Here is a 22735-nt window from a genome sequence, read left to right on the forward strand (position 1 = left end):
TTTGTTTCAGGATCATACAAGGGAACGTATCATAAAATTTTAAGTTAGTATAAAAGCTGTGGTCGAATTTGGTGCCTTTTCTTTCATCTCTTCAGTAGACATTTATATTGTAGTGAAAAGTCAAATTAACAAATTGTAGAATATCCTGTGCTCATCACGGATTTTCATTTCAATCATAATATAAAGATAGTTACCTCATTATTATATTTTGAGATCTAATGTTTTTTGCTAGACTATCTAATAATACGCTCTTCCAACTTCTTAAAATTAGTTCTTTTGATCGTGACAAACATTTGGCCAAAAGTAGATCTACTTGTCATAAGTAAGGTAGACGAAAAGCAGAGACGACAGGAAAATTGAAATCAACAACGACAGCGGCAAACTACGCTGAAAATATGCCAAGGCATTGCCTTATCCTGTTACCAAATCCTGCCAATCGTCCCCCCCACCACGCCCAACCCTTCGTTGCCTCCGCCGGTTTTTGCCGTAACCACCAGCTGGACAAGTTTGGTATTTCCCAAAATAAGCGAAAACGAAACGCAGAGAGAAAAAAGGGAGCCAAAAAAATGGGGAAAAATAAAACAACTGTTCATTTGTGGAAAGTTTTCCATTTTGTTGGCTCGTTTTTGTTTCTATTTTGGGTTTTCGTGCGCCTCTCTCACACGGACGGACCAACAACTGAAATCATAATCGTAACCGCTATGCATAATTAGTTTTCCATATTTCTGCTCCTTTTTTCCGTTACTGCTCGTTGTTCGATGTTCGTTTTTGGACGATCAACAGAGAAAGTTTTTTAATTAATTAGTAAGTGTTTGTTGTACTACTCCGATGTTGGGGCAATGTTTCGTCTTTTCTTTGTGTTTTCTTGTTTTATCTTCTCTTGCGAATATTTTGTGCGTGTTTGTGTAACTCGAATTAAAAAGTTGCGAATTATTCAAAGCAAATTTATTTATCAGCTGATGCCATCTCAAGATGATGATGACCTCATCTTTACCCTTAAAGTACCCACCCACCAGCCAACACCACCCAACCACCACCACCACCAACATTACCAGCATTACCACCATCGAATGAAAGGAAAACCCTGAATGCAAATGCAATTTCCTTTTTAATTTTCTGTAATTGTTATGGTAAATTTCACGGCAAGGAATGTGCGTAGAAGAAGAATAGAAGGAAAAGTAAAATTTAGATGCAAATAAGCAAAGCAACAAACACTTGTATACACACCCACACACACATACACACATATAAACATATACAAATACATACATAGATACATACTTACTTACTAACAGCGACAATGCTCATAACAATTATTATAAACATTATAATTATAGCAACAAAAACACGTACCAAGTTACTAATGCATTCGCTTACCCTTACCCTTCTCCTGCTCTCTCTCTCTCTCTCTCTTTCTTACACATTCTGGTTTATTTTGGCCAAAAATGTATTTAGAACGGGACGGAACCAACCACCAATGTACACGGAGACTTTGCCCGGCGAAAGTTTAGCTTTAATGATTACCTCATTGTCGGTGGAAATGGGTGGCAAATATTATTGTACAGCATCGTATGCAAATACCGAAATACTCGAGACAAGCGTTACAATTAAAACTTATGGTAAGTTTCAAAAATTATTCATATACATATGTATATATTGTATTATTATTTCTAAGCACCGCCAACAGCTGCTGTTGCACAGTCTAGAGAAACTGTGTCCAACCGTGAGGAATTGAATGGGTAGATCCAGTTAGGTCCAGATTCAGTGTTCATTCAGAATCAACAACCAGAGTAAAACTCCATTAGAATCATAATGATGGTAATACCTTGCATACTTTTGGGAGGTTAAGTATATTTTTAAAGGCCTTAGCAAAGCAAGAAGCTTACTAATGGAGGGACTAAACTTCACGCTAAGAGCATAAGAGCTACCAATTGTTTTCAAATTAAGACGGGGACATTATCTTTTGCTCGGGGCAATGGACTGTCCCTCGAGTGTGCTACTGTGTCCAAGCAGTTGATCACTGCACCTGCTAATAAAAGCCTTTCAATGTGCTCCTCGACATTGTAACGAACACGTGTTGCAATGTCTTCAGTGTGACTTTCTTAGAATCCTCCAAATGAAGCACACTTGAGCAGGGTAGATCTGTTATAAAATACATCAGAGCAGTGATGCTACCCTATAGGACTCCAGCTGTCCTTTTGTGTCCTTTTGTCGAGTAGACGTTTCGGATAATAAGGACAGGAAGGCCGATAGGACTCTGGATCACCAGGTTTTAGGAGTGGATTGAGAAATTGTAGAATCTGTCCTAAACTTAGCATACTTTTGGGAACTGTAATTTCAAATTTTCTTTTAAACTAAGTAATAAAAATTGTAGAAAAATGATTTATTCGGTCCATTCGCATTTCTCAAGTGCTCACTGCTCTTGAGATGCATTTCGAGTATATTTGTATGAGAAGGAGAGTATTGTAAACATATATAAACACAAAATTGATGCGCCATACACAAAGCAAAAGGATATTAAGAGCACGTTGCTCAATAGGCAGCAGGCACACCATACACACACACACACACACACACACACACACACACACACACACACACACACACACACACACACACACACACACACACACTTAGCTGGCTCGTTGACTTTGCTGTTTCGAGCTGTGTGGTCCAAGTCCACAGAAGTGGCGCCCGACTAGAGAGACTTGGCTGGGGCAGGAAAAACTTTTACGAGATTGATTTTTCTAAGCAATTTAAAGTTGGAACTCCCCTGCACACACTCATTGGACTCACTCGTTGTTGGTCCTGCCGTCTATTGGCGTGCACACGTATCCGCTAACAACTATGCTGCTTCTGCTCCTACACACATATGTACTTGTACCTGATCCTATTCCTCTTTTTGTTCATGGCTCTCTGTCCATTGCTTGCCTGTGCTAGTGTGCAAACAGCCAGGAACTTGGACAAGTGGTAACTCGGCCTCGGCACTGGGGCCGGCCTCGGCCTGCTGGACACCAAAGTAAACTCCATTGAGAGACATTCAATTGAAATCAAATATTTTGCTGCTTTACAATTTTGTGCCTGATATGAGGACAAAGTGCGAATTTCATACGGTGAATGAAAGGGGAAATGGAGAGATCAAGCCCGATAAGTCTACCAGGTCCTTTACCTTTGTTTGACTTGGTTTGGTTAAATTTTTTTAAACAGGTCGAGCACGAAATCCGTATCGACTAGAAGACAATAGGTCGACCAGCCCCCCCGGCATGTTACTGCCAGTGAGGAATAAAAACTCATTGGGGTTATGATTTCAATCACAGTGTTGGACAATGCAACTATTGACATTAAGCTAATTAGTTCTTACGGCCAGTGTTGGGCAATCCTTTTTAAAGCAGAAACAAACGAAACGAAACCTTTCCAATCAATAGAATTGATTACAGCGATTAGTTGGATCGCATACCTCGTCTTCAGGGTCTCTTTTGCACCACAAAAACCAAACTGACCGAACTTTCAACAACACACAAAACCCCGAACACATAATATAGTAGTAGTTCGTTATCAACACCAATGCCGTTACGCCTCCTCCATCCTCCGTCTCAGTCTTCCTTTCCTAGTTCAGTGGAACCTAACCAACCCGCAAGAACACCAACAACAACTAAGTTGTTTCAACGTTGACAAACTTACACAAGTTGCATTTAGTTAAGCAAATAAGCAGAGGAGAACTGTTGCCAGATCCAGGAATGAGGAAAGACTGAGACGAGGAGGTAAGAGTTGTAGTCGAATTGCAAGGATTTACTTTTGCAACAAAACCAAACACTTATGAACTGTTTGGGGGATATTTACAATGTATAAATATCTGCACAGTCAAGCAATAAAGTTTTTGTACAGGCATCAGAATATAATTGCTGTACCGAAAGATCACTATCAACAAGAGACAAGATTCGACAATTGAGTTGATGTGAAATAAATGAGGTGCTGCGATAATCAACATTTAATTCAGTCAATCAATTAACATAGCTTTGTGCGAAGACGTCAATGAAGCACTGTATATCTGTGTATCTACTACTACTACTACTACTACTGCTGTCTGTCTGTCTGTCTACCAGTGGTTTACTTACATGTCGTTGTTGTTTGTGCCAGTTACAGCTTAATATTTCAATATTTATGCTTTTAATAAATGCATATGCTGAAAACAAACATCCGGTTGGTTGCCTGCATTCGTTTGCCTTGTTGAAAGCTCTTAAAGTCCTTTTGGCCAGCGGCAGGAGTAAACCGATCCGTGCCAACACGCCCTTATTGCCCAAGTGGTCCTTGCGCTTGGTCCTTGTGTTCTTGTCTATTAAATGTGAACATTCATTAAAGACATTAGACCAAATTAGTGCAAAATTCCGATTGTTGAATGGCCATTGCCGCATGCCAAATGTGAATATAAATAAATGATATTCCTAAAATATTTTCATCACAAAATAAACTAAATATGTATGCACAATACACAGGCATTTCTTTTGGCCAACTAATTCGAATAATTAATGCTAATTGAAGCTTTTTGTGTTACACACAAAGTCCAATGCATAGCCTTAAGTGGCAAAATCACCGAGACACAGAGACACAAAAAGCAAACAAAATCCATATTAATTATGAATAAACAACCATTTGTTCGTGTACATTGGCGTGTTTTAGTTGCAAAGCCATTGAAACGAATGTGAAATCTTAGAAAATTCTTTTGGGTATATAGAATAATTAAAACGACAAGTTATCATTGAGTTTGTTTTATATTTTGATGGCAGATCGACAAGAAATCCAAATAGATCATTGCCCCTCCCACAGAGTGGAAACTTTAATTTGTTGTTTTCGTCCCTTCAGGCTATCCTTTCAGTGCAATCAAGCATCATGAGCAGCGTCATCGTCTATCTAGGGGCAAGGAACTGCTCTGATGCTTTTCCATGCTCTGCCGATGCTGCTTTTTTAATAACTTTTTCTCTGTTTTCGGTTTGCAGCAGCAGCAGCATCCCCGAAACAAGTTTTTCAATAAGTTGTTAGTGATGTCGTTTTTGTCTTTCTTTTTTTTACTCCCGTATATATATATATATATATATATATATGTATCTGTATGTATATACATTTTTGGAGCAAGTATTTCCGAGTATCCAGGCGTTCCTGACCAGCTTCGGTTGTGTCCTTGTTCAAACTAATAATGAAATCGTAAACTAGTTCATCGTTTTTTTTCCTATATTTTTATCCTTTGTGTGTGTGTGTGTGTGTGTGCTTTTGTTGTTGGTGTTGGTGTTGCTGCCCATCAGACGTCACAGGGAAAAACCGAAAAGAAAAGCAGCGGCTAGTGTTTGAACAACAAAATCTCACACGCTACGACAATGCAGCAACAACAACAACAACAACAAGAACAACAACAAGAACAACAACAAGAACAACAACTACTACAACAATAACAATAACAATAACAACAACAACAACAACAACAACAACATTGCACATTGTGAGCTTTTGGCTCAACTGAAAAATAAGGCAAAGAGTAAGGGAAAAAAAACGATAGAAGGAGAAATGACAGCAGCAGCAACTTTTATTTATTTTATAGCATACGAAAGCGGGCAAAAGATAGAGGGAGACAGATAGGGGGCTACACAGGATAAGTCAGAAGGGGCAATACAAGGCAAGACATACACTGCCAATAAAATTGAAAATAGAAAATGTTTTCATACAAACTTTCCATTTTTTTTCTCCTTTTTTTTTCTTTTTTATTTCATCCATCCATTCGAAATGGTAAATGCGGGTATATTTATTTTTAAACTTGAATATTTTGGTCATAAATCTGAAAAGTCCAACTACTACCCAACAGTTTCTCACAGGGTACAACAGCTTCTATACACGAAGCAGAGTTGGTTGAGTCCTTTCTACTCTCCTGTTTCTTTTTTTTCCTTTCGCCCTCTCTATATGCTTTGGGCAAACCAAAATGTCGGACATCAAGCATTTTGGCTCAAAAGATTCGATAGTCAACATGCAGACAGACAAACAGATGGCTTGTTATTACACTGATTTATAAATAAACTGCAAATATTTGAACTCCACACACACATGCACACATGGCCACGCCTTAAACGCCCGTTAAACAATTTCCGGTTCTAACCATATTCGATCGCCTTCAAATCATTTGAGTCCCAGAGAGACGTGGGGCAAGGATAAAGTTATTTATTATATTTCCATCGAGCAATTAACACCTTAAGGACTAAGGACCCACATATTACGTACATTAAGGACAATTGCATTTTGGATTTATTAAGTTATGGATACTTTGGACACTTATTAAGTTATGAGTTTACTTGGTTAGCCAAAAATAATGCTAATTAATTAACTTGTCCGAAAACAAAGTCAAAGGCAAACTTCTTGTCCATTCATTTTGCAACTTTTCAGTTAAACGTCTTTTGCCTTGATTTCCCTGCTTACTTGGCCAACTGCTTGTGTTCCATGTCCGGTTTCGGCTTTGGCTACATCCAACTGGCCTGGCTCAGCATCTGTTGGATGCTGTTTATATATTTGTATTTGTATTTCTATTTGTATTCCTATTTGTATTTGTATTTGTCTGTCTGTGTGTGTGTGTGTGCAAGTATTTGATTTAGGAATTTTCAGTTTTGCAATTTTTATTCTACCCCATTTTTCTATGCCATGAAGCTACATCAATGTATATGTATGTCTGAGATTTGTTGGCATGCCGACTCGGAACCCACTGGCTAACTGGCCATTGGGTAACGCCTCGTTAAAGGTTTCAACGGGAGATATTTAATGTCCAAGTTATGCGCTTGAATTGTTGTCTACTCGTCCGGAATGTTGTCACTGTTTTTTCTCATTGTCCGTTCTATTTTGCAGTTGCCATTACCTGGACAAATGCACCCGAGAACCAATACCCCATCCTAGGTGAGGACTATGTTGTCAAGTGTGAAGTTAAGGCTGATCCCAATCCAACAATCGATTGGTTACGCAATGGCGATCCGGTAAGTACAGTTTCTTCCTACTCACACACATAACTCTAACCCATCCGATATGCCACAGATCCGCACTGGAGACAAATACGTGGTGCAGACTCATGGTCTACTCATTCGCGATGTCCAGGAAACGGACGATGGCATCTACACTTGCCGTGCCGCTGTCATCGAGACGGGTGAACTGCTGGAACGCACCATTCGCGTAGAGGTCTACATCAGTCCGGTGATCACACACTTGCCAACCACCTTGGAGGCCGTGGAGGGTAAACCATTTGCAGCCAATTGCACTGCCACCGGTAAGCCAGTGCCGGAGATAAGCTGGATTAAGGATGCCGCCCAACAGAATGTAGCCACAGCCGATCGTTTCCAAGTGAACCCGCAGACGGGTCTGCTGACAGTGAACTCGGTGAGCCAGGATGATTATGGTACCTACACGTGCATAGCCAAGAATGCCGCCGGTGTGGTTGATCAGAAGACCAAGCTGAATGTCCTGGTGCGTCCGTCTATCTATGAACTGTACAATGTGACGGGAGAGAGTAAGAAGGAAGTTGCCATCACCTGCCGTTCGAAGGGTCGTCCGGCCCCGGCCATTACATTCCGTCGTTGGGGCACCGAAGAGGAGTATGCACCCGGCATCCAAGACGACGACGATCGCATTGTCCTGGAGACCTATTACAATGAGGAGCGTGGCGAGAGTTCCGGCACCTTGCGCATTGCCCGCTCCCAGCGATCAGACGACGGCCTGTACCAGTGCATTGCCCGGAATAAGGGAGACACTGCCTACAAGACGGGACACATCACAGTGCAGTTTGCCCCCGACTTTACCCACATGAAGGAGCTGCCGCCCGTATTCAGCTGGGAGCAGCGCAAGGCGAACTTGAGTTGTCTGGCCATGGGCATACCGAACGCCACCATCGAATGGCGCTGGAATGGACGCAACATCAAGGATCTGTATGATACGAATCTACAAATTGTTGGCACTGGCCCACGCAGCGATCTCATTGTGCATCCCGTGACACGGCAATATTACTCGGCCTACAAGTGCATTGCGACGAACATCCATGGCTTTGCCGAGCACGATATGCAGCTGAAGGAGGCTCGCGTTCCCGACTTTGTTTCGGCAGCAGTTCCCCGCCAATTGACAGCCACGACCATCACCTGGGACATTCGAGGACCGCCAACTGAATTGGGTCTGCCCATTTTGGCGTTCAGTGTGCAATACAAAGAGGCTTTGAATCCGGATTGGTCGACGGCCTTGAATCGCAGCTGGTCGCCGGACTCACCGTACATTGTGGAAGGACTGCGGCCACAAACCTTGTATAGCTTCCGTTTCGCTGCGCGCAATCAAGTGGGACTCGGAAATTGGGGTGTCAATCAGCAACAGTCGACGCCGCGTCGATCGGCCCCCGAGGAGCCAAAGCCATTGCACAGCCCTGTCCAGAACGACAAGGAGGAACCCGTGGTTGTCTCAGCCTATTCCGATCATTTCGAGCTGCGCTGGGGAGTGCCGGCCGATAATGGTGAACCAATCGATAGCTACCAGATCAAATACTGTCCGGTAAGTAGACATTTGATTCTCATGATCAGGCTCAAGAAGTAAGACCAACTTAATCTTTGCATCATATCATAGGGCAACAAAATGGCTGGCACTTGGACCGAATTGGAGAATCGTTGCCACACTGTCGATGTGGTGGAGACGACATCATACGAGATGACCAATTTGAATGGCAATACCTATTATCGCATCGAGCTGAAGGCACACAATGCCATTGGCTATTCGTCGCCAGCTTCTATTATTATGAAGACGACACGAGGTGAGTCTGATTCTGCTAATAATAATCTTGGCACATTGCTGTACTCGGCCGGCTTCAATTCCGGCGTCAGTTCGCTACACAAACATCTCACAACTACAACAACAACAACATCAACAATTACAACATCAACAATTACAACCATCACAACGCTGGCCACAACAATAAGCATAACATTACTTAGTGTCCTAGCCACCTCGATGTTAGTCTAAAAAAACAAAACAAACACATACCACAACCAATCAAATCAAATCCAATCAAATCAATCAAACCAATCAAATCAAATCCATTTTCACGACAATCAAAAAGAAACAAATATCCTGCAATCGATTGATCGATTCGATGCGATTCGATTTACTTATCATACATATAGAATCAGTTCTATTTATCTATCTCTCTCTCTCTCTCTCTCTTTTATTTGCAAATACATCACATCATGTGTGTGTGTATACATATAACAAGATATATATCGTCTTACTGTTTTATAGCCCAACATATATAATATATATATATATATATATATATAAATATTTATATATATATTTAAAAGAAAAATTAAAATGAACTATCATACATTTTTTGCATACATTTTGTGTAGTGTTTTTCCTTTTGCTTTTCATCTGAAAACTCTTTTCTCCCAATTACTCAGTGTAAGAAAATTTTTCAGTTCACCAATTTAATTTACATTTTGGAGCAAAAATAATCACAATTATGATTATAGTTTCTTAATTTTTTCTCTCTTTTGTTTTTGCCAAAAATTCAAAATCCTTTTTTATTTGTGCTGCATGCTTTTGGGCGTTCTTTTTTGTTTAGTTGAAAATAAGAAACAATTTTCTTTTTGCTAAATAATATACATAAATACGTATATATTCTTATAGTTAAGTACATTCCAAGCAAGTCAATTCAAAAAATAAAACTCACTCACCAAAATCACCAGAAAAAAACAACACTGAGACAAAAGAAAAACCAACAGAGAAAACCGAATTACCAAAAGTATTTCTCAAAAACGTTTATATATTCATATATCTCACATAAGGCCTGTAGAGATTGGAATCTAAAAGATAGAGGAGCTTTTCATATTTATAAGGATCAAAGAGAAGCCCATGACAAGTTCGATCAATGCACAATAAACAAGATTATTGAGGGAACTCTTTACATTGCCAATATATATACTTAGTTATGTTCAATTTTCGAAAACTGTGGAAAGAGATTTCATGAAAGATTTGAGCGATCATTTCAAAAAAGAATTCTTTAATGGCGCTAGAGATCCTATGTATGAGATCTATTGATCGAAAGTAACTCGAATTGCAAATGCATTGTCCTTGTCTTTATCTCTCATGCGTCTCATTCACATCTTGTGTTGTTGTCCCCCTCTCACAGACACACTCCCACACACATTCATACATGTATCTTGCACATTCGCCTGTGTCCTTAAGGTCAATCTCATTAGTTTATTCCGATATGTTTGTGGAGGGTTTGTGTGGGCGCGTGGGTGTGTGTGTGTGCGTGTGTGAGTTGATTAAACACGAGATACGAGAGATATGAATCAAGAATCTATATTAGAATCAAATTTTCCCCCTGAAAAGTAACTGAAACACACAAACACCAAATCAATGATGATGATGACAAAATAATCACAAGACAATTTTTTTTTTGCTCTTAAATCTAATTTAGTTTAATTCGTAAAATTTTATTTTATATTTTTGTGTGTGCATATTCATGAAAACATGTAACGATATATTGTAATTACTTTAATATCTAAATATATATATATATACAAACATATATATGTATATGGACTTATACTTATATATCAAACAAAATGAACGAAATGTAAACTTTAGTTTTTAATAATATCTACTTAAAATTTATCATCATGCCCAGTCTACTACTACTTATATTTTCTTTATTAATAATTTAATTTTTATTGAATTGATTGATTCATCGTTTAATTTTCTTTTTGTTTGTTCCATTTCCCTTATTCTTTTTTTGAGTTTCATATTTTTTTTTTCTTTGTAACTTGTATATGCAACTTTTTTTTCTTTTAATTAAGCGATAATGAAAAAAATAAGAAAAAAGAAAACATAAAAACCAAATTGAAATAAAAAAATTTACAAAATCAATGTTATTTCTTTTTTATTGCATTAGTGAGATCTCTCGCGCTATCTCCGTCTTTCTCTCTTTTTTACTATCTATTTCTATCTCGCGTGCTCTTTTGCTCTCTATCTGTCTCTCTTTCTCTCTCTGCTACTCTTTGTGCGTGTTTTGCTGTGACTGTACTTGTGTTCTTTATTAGTATTTATTAGTAACTACTTGTTGTCTCACTCACTCATATTTACGTAGTGTAGTGACTTTTCTTTGTTTATCTTTGTCTGTTTCTATTTTGTGTTTCCTTGTGTGTGTGTGTTGTTGTTGTCTCTTTTAATTATTTAACTTAAATTAATCTACTACTTAAATTATAATCTAAACTAACTTTTAGTAACCGGCTACCCTAATTAGCTTTAGTAATACCATACATATTTACGACATATTACATATAATATATTTACATGCCTTTACATACATACATATAAAGACACACACACACATACACACATTAAGCAGAACCAATATCGAAAACGAAACCGAAACCAAACCAAACCAAACTAACCCAGATACTAATCAAAACATTTTACCAACCACAACAACAACAACAACAACAATATGTCAAAAATGTGCAATAATTCCTGTCTACGTTGTCTTCTCCTAATCACCTACGGGATTATTCTTCTCACCGTCCCTTACGTAATGCCGTTACGTAATTTTTGAGAGAACATTCTTATTTGCCTCTCAAGTCCTTTGAGGTGAGATCACTTAATAAACAATAAGATAACTCATTTAATCAATGGAATTACTAAGGATCCAAAACTTGTCTTACTTATTCAATGATGACTGCAAATGGAAGTGTTGTAAAGTTTCGCACGGCATTGCGTAACGGCATAATCAGAATAAGCCCGTTAGTCTCGTCGTCTCTCTCTCTCTCCCTGTCTCTCTCTCTCTTTAACAAATGAAGAACAAATATTCTTTTGTGTGTTTCCTTTTCTTCCTTTTTTCTTCTACTACTTTTCTTTGTTTTTCTCTCTTTTACGCTGTGGGCAAAAACCAAAAAATGAAAAAAAAAAAACCAAAAAAAATCCTAAAATTTGAACACTCAAAAAACAAAAAACGCGTGCAAAAAAAACACAGACAATCCGTATCCCTATACATTATCCAGTTCTACAATGCTTCGAATTCCAATGGCTCTACAACTGTTGGCGTCACCGCTGCTGCTCCTTTTCCTGCTCTCCAACTTGAACAACGGAGGATCCTGCTGGTTGTCCTTTTTCTCTTACAGTTTTTGTGTGTAAACAAATCAGAGATAACTGCAACATTAACAACAATTTAGCAGCCATAGCAAGCAAATCGAAAGGATAAATGATTCATTAACAACCAAAACAGAAAAAGAAAAACAACAACAACAACATAAATAGCACTAGGGTGGGGTGTAATTGTATTAGTATTTCTATTTTTTTTTTCTCCTTTATTTGTGTGCTAAGATATTCCAAATAAATGTACAAAAATGCATTCAAATATTTCACATATAAAATGTATTCATAGATCAAATGCCAAAAACAAAAAATAATAATAATAACGTATCATCAGCAAAGAAACCAAAAGGAAAAACCCCAAAAACAAACAAAAAAACCAAAAAAAAAACAAAAAAAACATTATTACTCCAATTTAGCAAAATATACTTTTGTTAATTTGTTATTTAGTTTTCTAACATAATCAAAAGGCAACTTCGGATCTTCAATCGAAGTTACATATATATACAAAGAATTACGCAATTCGGTTCTACCGAAACTCTAACGTGGCAAAGCAAGGTTCAAATACTTTCCGGTTAACTTCCATATATGTATTAATTAATAGTTGGTAGACAAAAGTCTTAAACGATATACTTAAGAATGTCTGATATAGTGAAGCGATATTCATAGGAGAATTGAGTTTTGCTGCGTTTTCCCGAAGAGAATATCTTCCGACCCCTTTTCCATAGGTACATGAATCTGAAAAAAACACTGCCAAAAAAAGAAAATTCCAATTGTTAACACTATGCAACACACAACTGCACTCCAATTGAGTGTTTATGTAAAGTATTCTTGTCATGAATAACTTTTACCGATATCTAATTATATAGATTTCAAACATTTCACACACAATTGTCGCTGAGATTGGAAATCTATATGAAATCTTCCATTGAAAAATTCTTATAAAAATATTTACATAGATCGGATTCATGGCATTAATCTGTTGCACAGTGTAAATTATGCATATTAGCTTAAATTTGTTGTTGTTTAGTTTTTAATCCTTTCGTGTTGTTTTCTTTTTTTCTTTATCCTAAAATCAAAAATCTCCACCGTTGAAAAAATTGTTTGTTTTCGTATACGTTAAGGGGACAATAAATAACTAAGTAATATATATATATACATATATATAATAAATAAAGAAATTACAACAAAAAAGATAATATTTATAACCACAACAAAAAAAAAAACACACACACATTTCCAAACTACGAATTTTTTCACATGGTGTAAGCTTAAATGAAATTTTTATGAAAAAAGAAAACCAAAAAAGAAAACTTACTAAAACTTCACTTAGCCAGCGAGAAAAAAAAACAAAACTAAAAAGAAAAGCGATCGACAAATTTCCTGTATACTTACACAAAATAATTCATAATGTCTATGAAATTGTTTTTTGTTTTTTTTAGCCAAATATAAGTATACAAATATATATATATATACATAAATATATATATAGACATGAAAAAGTGCATAGAGTAAAGTGGAATATGATTGAATGAAATGGATGTTTAATAAGACATTTATATACCCTATACAATATACAACACATACATGCATACATTCATACATATACACACACATACAGACATACATGCATATAGTAAATAATTATAGTTAGTAAACGAATAATGAGAAATATTCAAATCAAATCGAGCCGCCGAATTTCATTTAGATTTGATTTTGCTTGAGAATTGCGCCGAATAATATATATGTATGAGTATGTACGACATATACATATACACACACACGCATACGCATACATACGTATATAAATAGATATAAATAGAATTGCATAAGTGTCAGTGTCATTGAAAACTTTTTAACTAGTAAGGCATTAATTGTTTTTATTTTCATTTTGGGTAAATAAAAAGAAACCAACAGCAACAAATAAGTATGAGCATGTATGTGTGTGTGTGAGTGTGAGTGTGTGTGTGAGTGGTTGGTTATGTGTGGGTGGGCAAAGGTACAGGATACGGAAACCTACAGGTAATATGACACTAAATTGCATATGCCACATAAATGAAGTAACACACACACACAGTCATCGGATTTAGGAGGGTGGTGAGGGCATCGATAAGTACCATATAGAGTATCAGTTTCAAATATCTGTGTAACTTAAAAGGCAATTAAAATTAGTCAATTACCCGTCTCAATGTTTCTACTTACTGGCCAATTGCCAATTTGTGGTTAATCGGTTTACGGTTCGCTAGTTAGTCTTAGTTTTAAGTACAATTACTAATTACTTTAACATTTTCAAGTTAGTTTAAGTAAGAATAACTTTAAAATTACCTTAAAACATTTGTACAAAAACAAAAGTAAATTGTTTCAAAAACAACTGAAGCAAAACAACCAAAAAAAAAAAAAAAACACTCATGCACTCACTTTATCTCTCTCTCTCTATCTCTCTTTCTCACACAAAATGTAAATTTTCAATGTTTATTACTTAAGAACTAAAAACGCTTCCAAAACTACTACATACAAAGAATCGCACACACACACACAGGCTCAAACACACACTCTTACGTATACTTAATTATTGTACAAAAAAAACCGAAACAAAAATCGCAGAATCAGAAACCTTTAGCTTTTGTGTTTCTAAATCTTATTGCTTTGTTGCTTTCGGCTTGTATATTACACATATGTATCTATATATATGTACATTACGTATATATATGTATATATATATTTTGCATATTGGCATCTGACTTCTTTTTTTATTTATTAACTTAGTTTATTTTGTGGCTTAATTGTGGCTTTTAACTGAAAAATTCTTCTCATCTAACACAGCTTAATATTAAATTTAATTTAATTATGGCATTAAATGTCAGCCCAACTATCACTCTCTCTCTCTCTCTCTCTCTTTCTCTCTCTCTCTTTCTCCCCCCTTCAAAAATTGCTAAAGATTGCATGTTAAGAAAAAAAATCACAAAACAAAACTCCAAAATTTATTGCTTTTATTTAAAATTTATTTATGTGCAAATTTGTGCTATTTATTTTTATTTAATAATTTATTTTTATTCATTTTTGTTTCATTTCTCACTTGTTCTTATTTTGTTTTTATTTATTGAAAATACACACACAAAAATGTAAAATATGTTTATACAATACAGTAAAAAAAAAAAAAGTAAACAAAAACAGATGATAGTAAAGGAATTTAAGTTAATACAATAAAAAAAAAATAACAAAAACTGGATACGGTGATCGGAATTTAAAAGCCGAAACGCGGTGGCGAACTTGGGACTGTAAAATGGTGATGATTTGCCCTCTAAAGTATGCAATAGTCAGTTAAAAAATTCGCTAAAAGCAATACAATGCATATTGCATACTATTGGGGATGGAATTTTCCCCATTTAAACATCCCTAGATTCGCCTTGGCCAGGGCTGCAAAATGCATTGAGTTCTAGCCACAGGACATGGAAATAATAACATTAAACAATGCATTTTGCAGCAGTTACTTAAACCAAAGCAGTGTCCGAACTGCTTTATATGTATAAGTAGATCGGACTTTGAATTAAGACAAAAAAAATATTTAAAACTTAGCATTAAAATACACACTATATATATATATATATATATGTACATGAAATTCAATTAATGACAATTTACTAATCCAATTTTACCTCACACACTTTCTGCATCATCCTTCCACCCACTCTCTCTCTTTCTCTCTCTCTCTCGCTCTGCTTTCCTCTCTTTTTCTCACATTGATCATCCTGTTGTTCCTACCCATATATATATATATACATTTCGCTGATGTGGTATAGGAGTCGATGTCATCCAAGTGGCCGAGCGTCAAGTTCTATCATCCGCCGCCATTGTGGGCATTGCCGTCGGCGGAGTCCTTCTGCTGCTCTTCATTGTGGATCTGCTGTGCTGCATAACTGTACACATGGGCGTCATGGCCACCATGTGCCGCAAGGCGAAACGTTCACCCTCGGAAATCGACGATGAAGCCAAATTGGGAAGGTAAGCCACAACAACAACAATAGATAATCTAAAAAAAAAACAAGCCAAATACCTATTGAAAACAAAACAAATCAAAAAACAATCTAATATTGCACTAAACTGATAAGTGATATTCGGCCTTTCTTTCTCTACCCCATTTTTTTTCCTCAAATTCGCACCAAAACCTATGTAAATCTGATTTAAACGAATTTTTCCAATAAGCCAAAATTCTCAACGCCCGGACTTCGAGTACAACTGGGTCTATGCGCGTCCCAAATCTTTGCTATTCAATCGAAATTCGAGTTCCTTTATATTCGTTTAAAGAGAACTACACAATGTCATGCAAACACAGTCACACACACACACACACACTGACAGACAGATAAACTCTTAATAAAACAAACACAACAATATGTTTAGTGCAATATTAAAAATGTTTTCACACACACACACACACACACACATAGACACACATAAAAAAATACTCTTTAGATTTAATTTTAAATGTCCCCATATATTTGCTTAATTACAATTATATATCTCAGACATCTGGCAGATGGGCAGCAGATTTTAGTATATAGATTAGGTTATTAGCCTTTCAGAAAGTTAGCAATTTCACGTAAAATTATTCTTAAATTATTAATGTAACGATGAGAAATCGTAATATATATTTTTTAAGCGCATTTTAGTGTTGGGTAGTCATATATATGTTTTTGTTTATCATATATGTTTTCTTTTTCGTTCATAAACTGTCTTTTTGATTCACCTTTTTAATGACTTTTTCGATTTGGATTTAATAGTTTATAGTTTCTAAGATCAGTTTTTCTTAATATTGACTGGAAAATGATTCGAGTCGAAACTGATTAAAAGAAGTGATCGAATTTATTAAGAATTTTTACCCTAAAAATGAATATGAAAACCAAAATGACTGTAAACGAGTGTTATCGAATAAGTTTTTTCCATTTTGTGATCAGCTTAGAGTCAACTAAGAACACCTTTCAAAAGAAATTATTCTGATTAGTCTATTTTAAGAAATTTTATTGATCTGAAAGAAAATTATTGGTGTATTTGATTAAAAGAAGACACGAAAAAGCTCACATAACAAAAAGTCAAGCTATCACTATAAAACTGATAAAAAAAGGAATCAAAATCATTTATGATTACTTGCATCAGAAAGAGCAATCGAAGAAGCTGGAAAGATCACAAATTTTGTAAATTCTGAATGAGGATTTAGTAGTACTTTAACCCAACTCTTGAGTTTTCAAAACATTCGTTAAAAATTGACAACTATTCATCTAAATTCTCCTTTCATCTAGACAGTCAAACAGTTGTTATAGAATAGATACATTTTGTAGTTGCCACAAAGTGCCTAGACTGTTCGGTCTCAGTAAATTTAATCGCTACTCCTGCCACCTGCCATGTCCTGCCCAGCTGCTAGATGGCACAGTAAAATGTTTTCTTTTAGTCGCTTAATTTCACACATTACTCATTGAAAACATTCATTAAACATCACTTGGCTCTCACCATAGACCTATATCGAACTCATTACCACATTTATATCCACATTATCCATTATCTATCTATTATATACTCTCTCTTCAAATCTCCCTAATCCAAAACACACAAAAAAAACCTCAATATGTATTGTATCAACCAACCAATCCAACACAATACCCCCCCCCAAAAAAAAACCAATACCAAAACCAAAACAAATACCACCACCAAATTTAACCAAGCAGTCTTTATGGTTGGCGTTTTCCGCTACCTTATTGCAGTGGACAGCTGGTTAAGGAGCCACCACCGTCACCGCTACCACTGCCGCCGCCAGTTAAACTGGGCGGATCACCAATGACATCGCCATTGTACGTACCTCCAAATCGCATATCCTTCTTTCTTCTTTTGTTCTTTATGAGTTCTCTCTAAGCTTTGCCTTGCCTTGCCTTGCCGCTCCCTATTCTGTCTTCTCCTATTTCCTAATTTCTTGTAGTTATCACTATCAACTTTCATTTATTTCATACAAATATACTCAGAATATTAAGTATACGCATAGTCATCACTTTATCATGTAGCAATTAGTTTTAGAATTCTATTATTAGCATCGTTCTTGTTGTGGTAAGTACTTATACTCATTCTTATGATGAGTTCTATTTGAATATACTCGTATGTATTTGCAGATTGAAGATGAAACCTTGCACTATCTGCAAATACATACGCTTAGAGTTGGATTTGTCTTTTAACTTCTTCTTTTTCTTCTTGCCTTGGCATTTATTAGTAGTAGACTATTAGATGTATTAAATATATTTTCAATCTATTAACCCTTTTCGTTTTGGTTTCCTCTTCCTTTTCGCAGAGATGAAAAGGAGCCGCTTCGTACACCAACTGGCAGCATTAAGCAGAATTCAACAATCGAGTTCGACGGGCGATTTGTTCATTCTCGAAGTGGTGAAATAATAGGCAAAAATTCGGCGGTGTAAATGACGTACACACACCCACACACACATACACACGCACACACACCCCCACACATACGCCTAGGAAGATCGCTATTAAAAAAGAAAAAAGGAAAAACTACTCACTCACCTAACTAAATACCTAAAGCCACCTACAAAAACAAAACGAGTATATACATACTTATATATATATATATCTATGGGAAAATCATTATTCACAACAACAACACAACATGAACAAGAACAAATGACGAAAACGATAAGCCAAAGCCCCAAAAAATACAAATTATTGGGAAAGCAAAACGATTATAAGCGAGAATATGATTATATAATGTTTTTTTTTCATTTTTTTTTTAATTTTCTATACTTGTGTACTTTTAGTTAGCTCTTGATCTATAAACTAAATGTCTTACTAATACACATACAAATACTTATTATACATACATACAAAATACATACTCGTACATTAGGGATATCGAGAAACTCAATGTAAACCAGAGTTTATATAATAATATTAAGCTAACAACAACAAATACGAAAGAAAAAAGTTCATGTTTCCATATCGCTTTATCTAAGTTCAAATTTTTATTATATATTCGCGCTGCATCGCTTTTTCTTGATTTAGTCCTTACTTTCCTCAGATTTTTCACAAATTTCTTAGCCTAAGTTAAAGGATAAAAACGGATATATACATACATATATGTGTATATTCACTTAAAGTAATGCCTTACGAAAAACAAAAAAACAAAAATTAAAAACGCAAAATTGCAGTTATTTAGCATTTAAATGAAAACAAAATAAAAATCATTAAATAACTAGTATAACTAACTTAAAAACATGCCATAATTAAGTTATTATTCTTAAGTTTACGTCTGCATTTTGGTCTAGTATTGGTATACCGAAATCAATATCGGTTAATGCAACCGATATTGCACATTATCCTTCATTTGGTACTTAAACACACAAAACAAAAATCAATGAACTAAAGACTTTTTAGACAAAAGGGAAAGAAGAGCTTGTCAGAGAAAAACTCATTTCCTTTCCTTCTTTTATTTTTCGTTTCCTATTTGGTATACTTAAATAATTTATTATTAAAATTTAAAAAACAAAACAAAAACCGAACGAACAAATGCTCAAGGTGTGTGTGTGTGCACACGCATACAATGTGTATTATGAGATATAATGGTATTATGACAACAAAACAAAAACTAAAATAGAGCCTAAACAAATGAATATACTTACTACAATATACAAATGCTTAGCGTTTTTTTTTCTTTGTTGAAAAACACTGCTTTAACACTCAAACACAGAGAAAATGTTTTCAAAGTGTTTTCCAAACATCGCAAGTTCCCAGACAAAATGATTAACTTGACTTCAAAATCCTTTCAAAGTCTGTAAGGAAGGCAGCTCTAGAGATGTAAATGAATAAGCCACAAAAGTTTGAAAAAAGAAATTCATACATAAACATTTACAATAAACTTTAGCTAACAAATTGCCAATAAACAAAGAATATTTAGAAAGTTCATTACGATTTGCCAAAAGACAATTCTTTGACTGCATATTGCATACTTTAGGGGGACAAGAATCAGTCATGCTACACCTTAAAATCCACCCTGGATTGATGATTCAGCATCTATAGCTAATCTAAATATGTTAAATCACCAAATGAAGGGGCTATTCAATTTGTCTGGGATCTATTGATATATAGACAAACAACAAGTATGAAATTAAAGTTCAAAATTGAAAAACAAAAACAAAAGAGATCGATGGAAATAACATTTTAATATTAAATACATAATTGTAAGTCTCTAAAAAAGAAAAATGCCAAAATCCACATTATTTTATTCATTTTGATTAAGTTTTTTTTCTTTTGAGTTTTTAGTTTTTGTAAAAATTAACAAGAATTGTAAGTAAGTTAAGCAAAACAAAAAACAAGTAATAAAAAACAAAATTATTCACTTAATATACATAATTAAATATATATTATATATGTATGTAAAATGTAATGAAATTTATTCTGTAAGTACATTTTTTTTCCAACCAACAACACAACAATATATATAAAAACAATATATGTTTATGTATATTGATTGCATTGAAACAAACAAAATAAAAATGCATTTTAATTTTGTAAATCGAATTTCATTTTTTAACCTGATTTCACTTAGAGCTTTTGTAGCCTCTGTTGCCAGTTAAGTAAAGCGCCTTGTCAGAGCTTTTTCTACCTTAAAATACCTTGAGAAATGAAAACAAAGAACCTAAAACAAAACTACAAAAACAAAAGATACAAATTATAAAACCAAGACCTAAGAATATTAAAAAGAAATTATTTTTTTTTTAAAGCTACATGAATATAAGAAAGAGAAAGAAAGCAAAATTATAAATGTAATTGTGTGTATATGGAAAAGAAAACAAAAAAATAAGAAGATAATTTGGAGTGCAACATATAAAATATGGCAAAGTCAAAAAACCAAACCAACACAAAATTTTGCATAAAAGAAAATTAAATGGAAAAAATACAAAAAAAAAAAGCAAAAAGAAAACCAATTTTGTTTGGGTTAGGGGTAAAAGGGTAGCTTTTTATATATATAAACCTAAAGGAAAAATATATCTAATAAAATGAAAAACGTGGAAAATAAAATCGTATTTACTGTACTATTTCACATGTGTTTATCCATTATCTTATAGACTTCGATTATTTATGGGTTTGACATACTTTGGAGTATTAATAGATGGGAATTATACAGTTTAGAATGAACCTAGATCAATCAAAGAGCTTGGGATTTTAATAAAAGATTGATTTGCTTGATATGTTTTACAACCTTTAGATGACACACGAATGTGTCACTCTTAGTGGCTTAGTTTAATATATATATAGAATTGAGTAGACATAATTATTAATATAAATCTCACATACATTTGACAAAATACACATAGTAAAATCTCTAGGAAGACGAACTTAATCAGTTCACCTGCTTATGTTTAAGTAGGATAGATTTATCATACATATGTACATTGATAGGTTAAGGATAGGTAAAAGTGCGGAGCGCTCGTTAATTTACATTAAAGACTTTTGGCTTAATTATCTAAACCTCCATGCCGCCATCGGAACGTTTGCCCTGACGTTGTAGTGCCTCCTCGGAGGTGAGTTTCGTTTTTTCCGTCCGTGTATGCCAGACCAGAACATCACGACACTGATTGGCCAACGGCTGCAGTTGTTCCCGTGTGGTCAGGTGGCGTAGAATCTCTGACTCTTGATAGCCACGCTGCACATCGTAGGAGAAGACAGCCTGTGGATTTTTAATAAACAAGTCCATGCTAATGGCAAAAGCGGCCATGTCAATGGGAAAAGGACGCTCTGGCCGCCAAGCGGCATTGAATCCAACCACTTGCGTTTTGTCGTCATTGAGCAGTGGTTTTTCCACCATTAGACCACCCACAAGGCCAACGGGCCAGACGCCCACACGTCCTGGCTGGATTTTTAACATTTCAAGAAACAATTCTACAGAATAGGAATTGTCATCGTCCATAAAGAAAACAATCCCATGATGGTCGTTATCGTGATGACTGCGCAGCCAGGTTAGCGCCAGATTACGTTGCTCAACACCGCGAGGTTTAATCCAATTGGGATCTTTTCCCTGCAGCTTGAACTCCGGCGGCGTCTTGATATTCAATTGGGTAGAGCGTTTCTCTATGCCCGCTCTATGCAAGAGATTCGTGACCAGGGGTGTGGTGACATTTGAATCCTCCACAATGATCCAATGGAGACTTGGCACCAACATAAATAAATGAGATAGGCTGCAAGAGAATGTATGTTAGTTGGATCAATGTATTTTCTTCTCCATTTCACACTTACCGTGTCAGTTCAGCCTTCTGGGCTGGGCGTGAATATGTCGGCGTTATGGCATAGATTTTGGTCAACGTGTCCGCCTGTTGCTCGGCATAAAGAGCCTGAAGGTATTCTGGCCCCTGGCAGGTGCGTTTCCCATTCCGATGGACCATCATTAGCACAATTATGAAGACAATGATGAGCACCAGGACTTGCCGAGGACGTATGCGTACCTCCGTCATCTTGATGCATGGATTTTGGTAAATAAAATAATAAAAATTATTTATAACTTTAGCCACAGGTGCAGGGCCAATTCGAGTAAAACAAA

The 22735-nt window shown here is 35.6% G+C and overlaps 2 protein-coding genes across 6 annotated transcripts in view; one reads left to right on the forward strand and one right to left on the reverse strand.

Annotated features, from left to right (window-relative positions):
- The window catches only part of LOC6653042 (fasciclin-2), a 70739-nt gene extending 52111 nt beyond the window's left edge, over positions 1–18628 (forward strand). For 2 of the 5 annotated variants that reach the window (XM_023181307.2, XM_023181308.2), the window contains 7 exons: positions 1456–1619; positions 6877–7001; positions 7060–8550; positions 8623–8806; positions 15948–16149; positions 17904–17990; positions 18479–18628. In XM_023181307.2, the coding sequence (XP_023037075.1) occupies positions 1456–1619; positions 6877–7001; positions 7060–8550; positions 8623–8806; positions 15948–16149; positions 17904–17990; positions 18479–18602 (2377 nt within the window). In that variant the 3' untranslated portion in view covers positions 18603–18628. Of the gene's footprint in view, positions 1–1455; positions 1620–6876; positions 7002–7059; positions 8551–8622; positions 8807–12028; positions 12453–15947; positions 16150–17903; positions 17991–18478 lie in introns of those variants that run through there. The other 3 variants (XM_023181309.2, XM_023181310.2, XM_023181311.2) reach the window with 2 other exon arrangements.
- A 2586-nt stretch (positions 18629–21214) lies between these two features.
- Positions 21215–22735, reverse strand: LOC6653043 (galactosylgalactosylxylosylprotein 3-beta-glucuronosyltransferase I). Its single transcript, XM_002075324.4, has 2 exons — positions 22435–22735; positions 21215–22376 (listed from the first exon to the last, which is right to left on the reverse strand). The coding sequence occupies exons 1-2, from the start codon at positions 22647–22649 to the stop codon at positions 21665–21667; spliced, it is 927 nt and encodes a 308-aa protein (XP_002075360.1). The 5' UTR covers positions 22650–22735; the 3' UTR covers positions 21215–21664.

This window comes from Drosophila willistoni (assembly GCF_018902025.1).
Source record: "Drosophila willistoni isolate 14030-0811.24 chromosome XL unlocalized genomic scaffold, UCI_dwil_1.1 Seg142, whole genome shotgun sequence".
Lineage (NCBI taxonomy): Eukaryota > Metazoa > Arthropoda > Insecta > Diptera > Drosophilidae > Drosophila > Drosophila willistoni.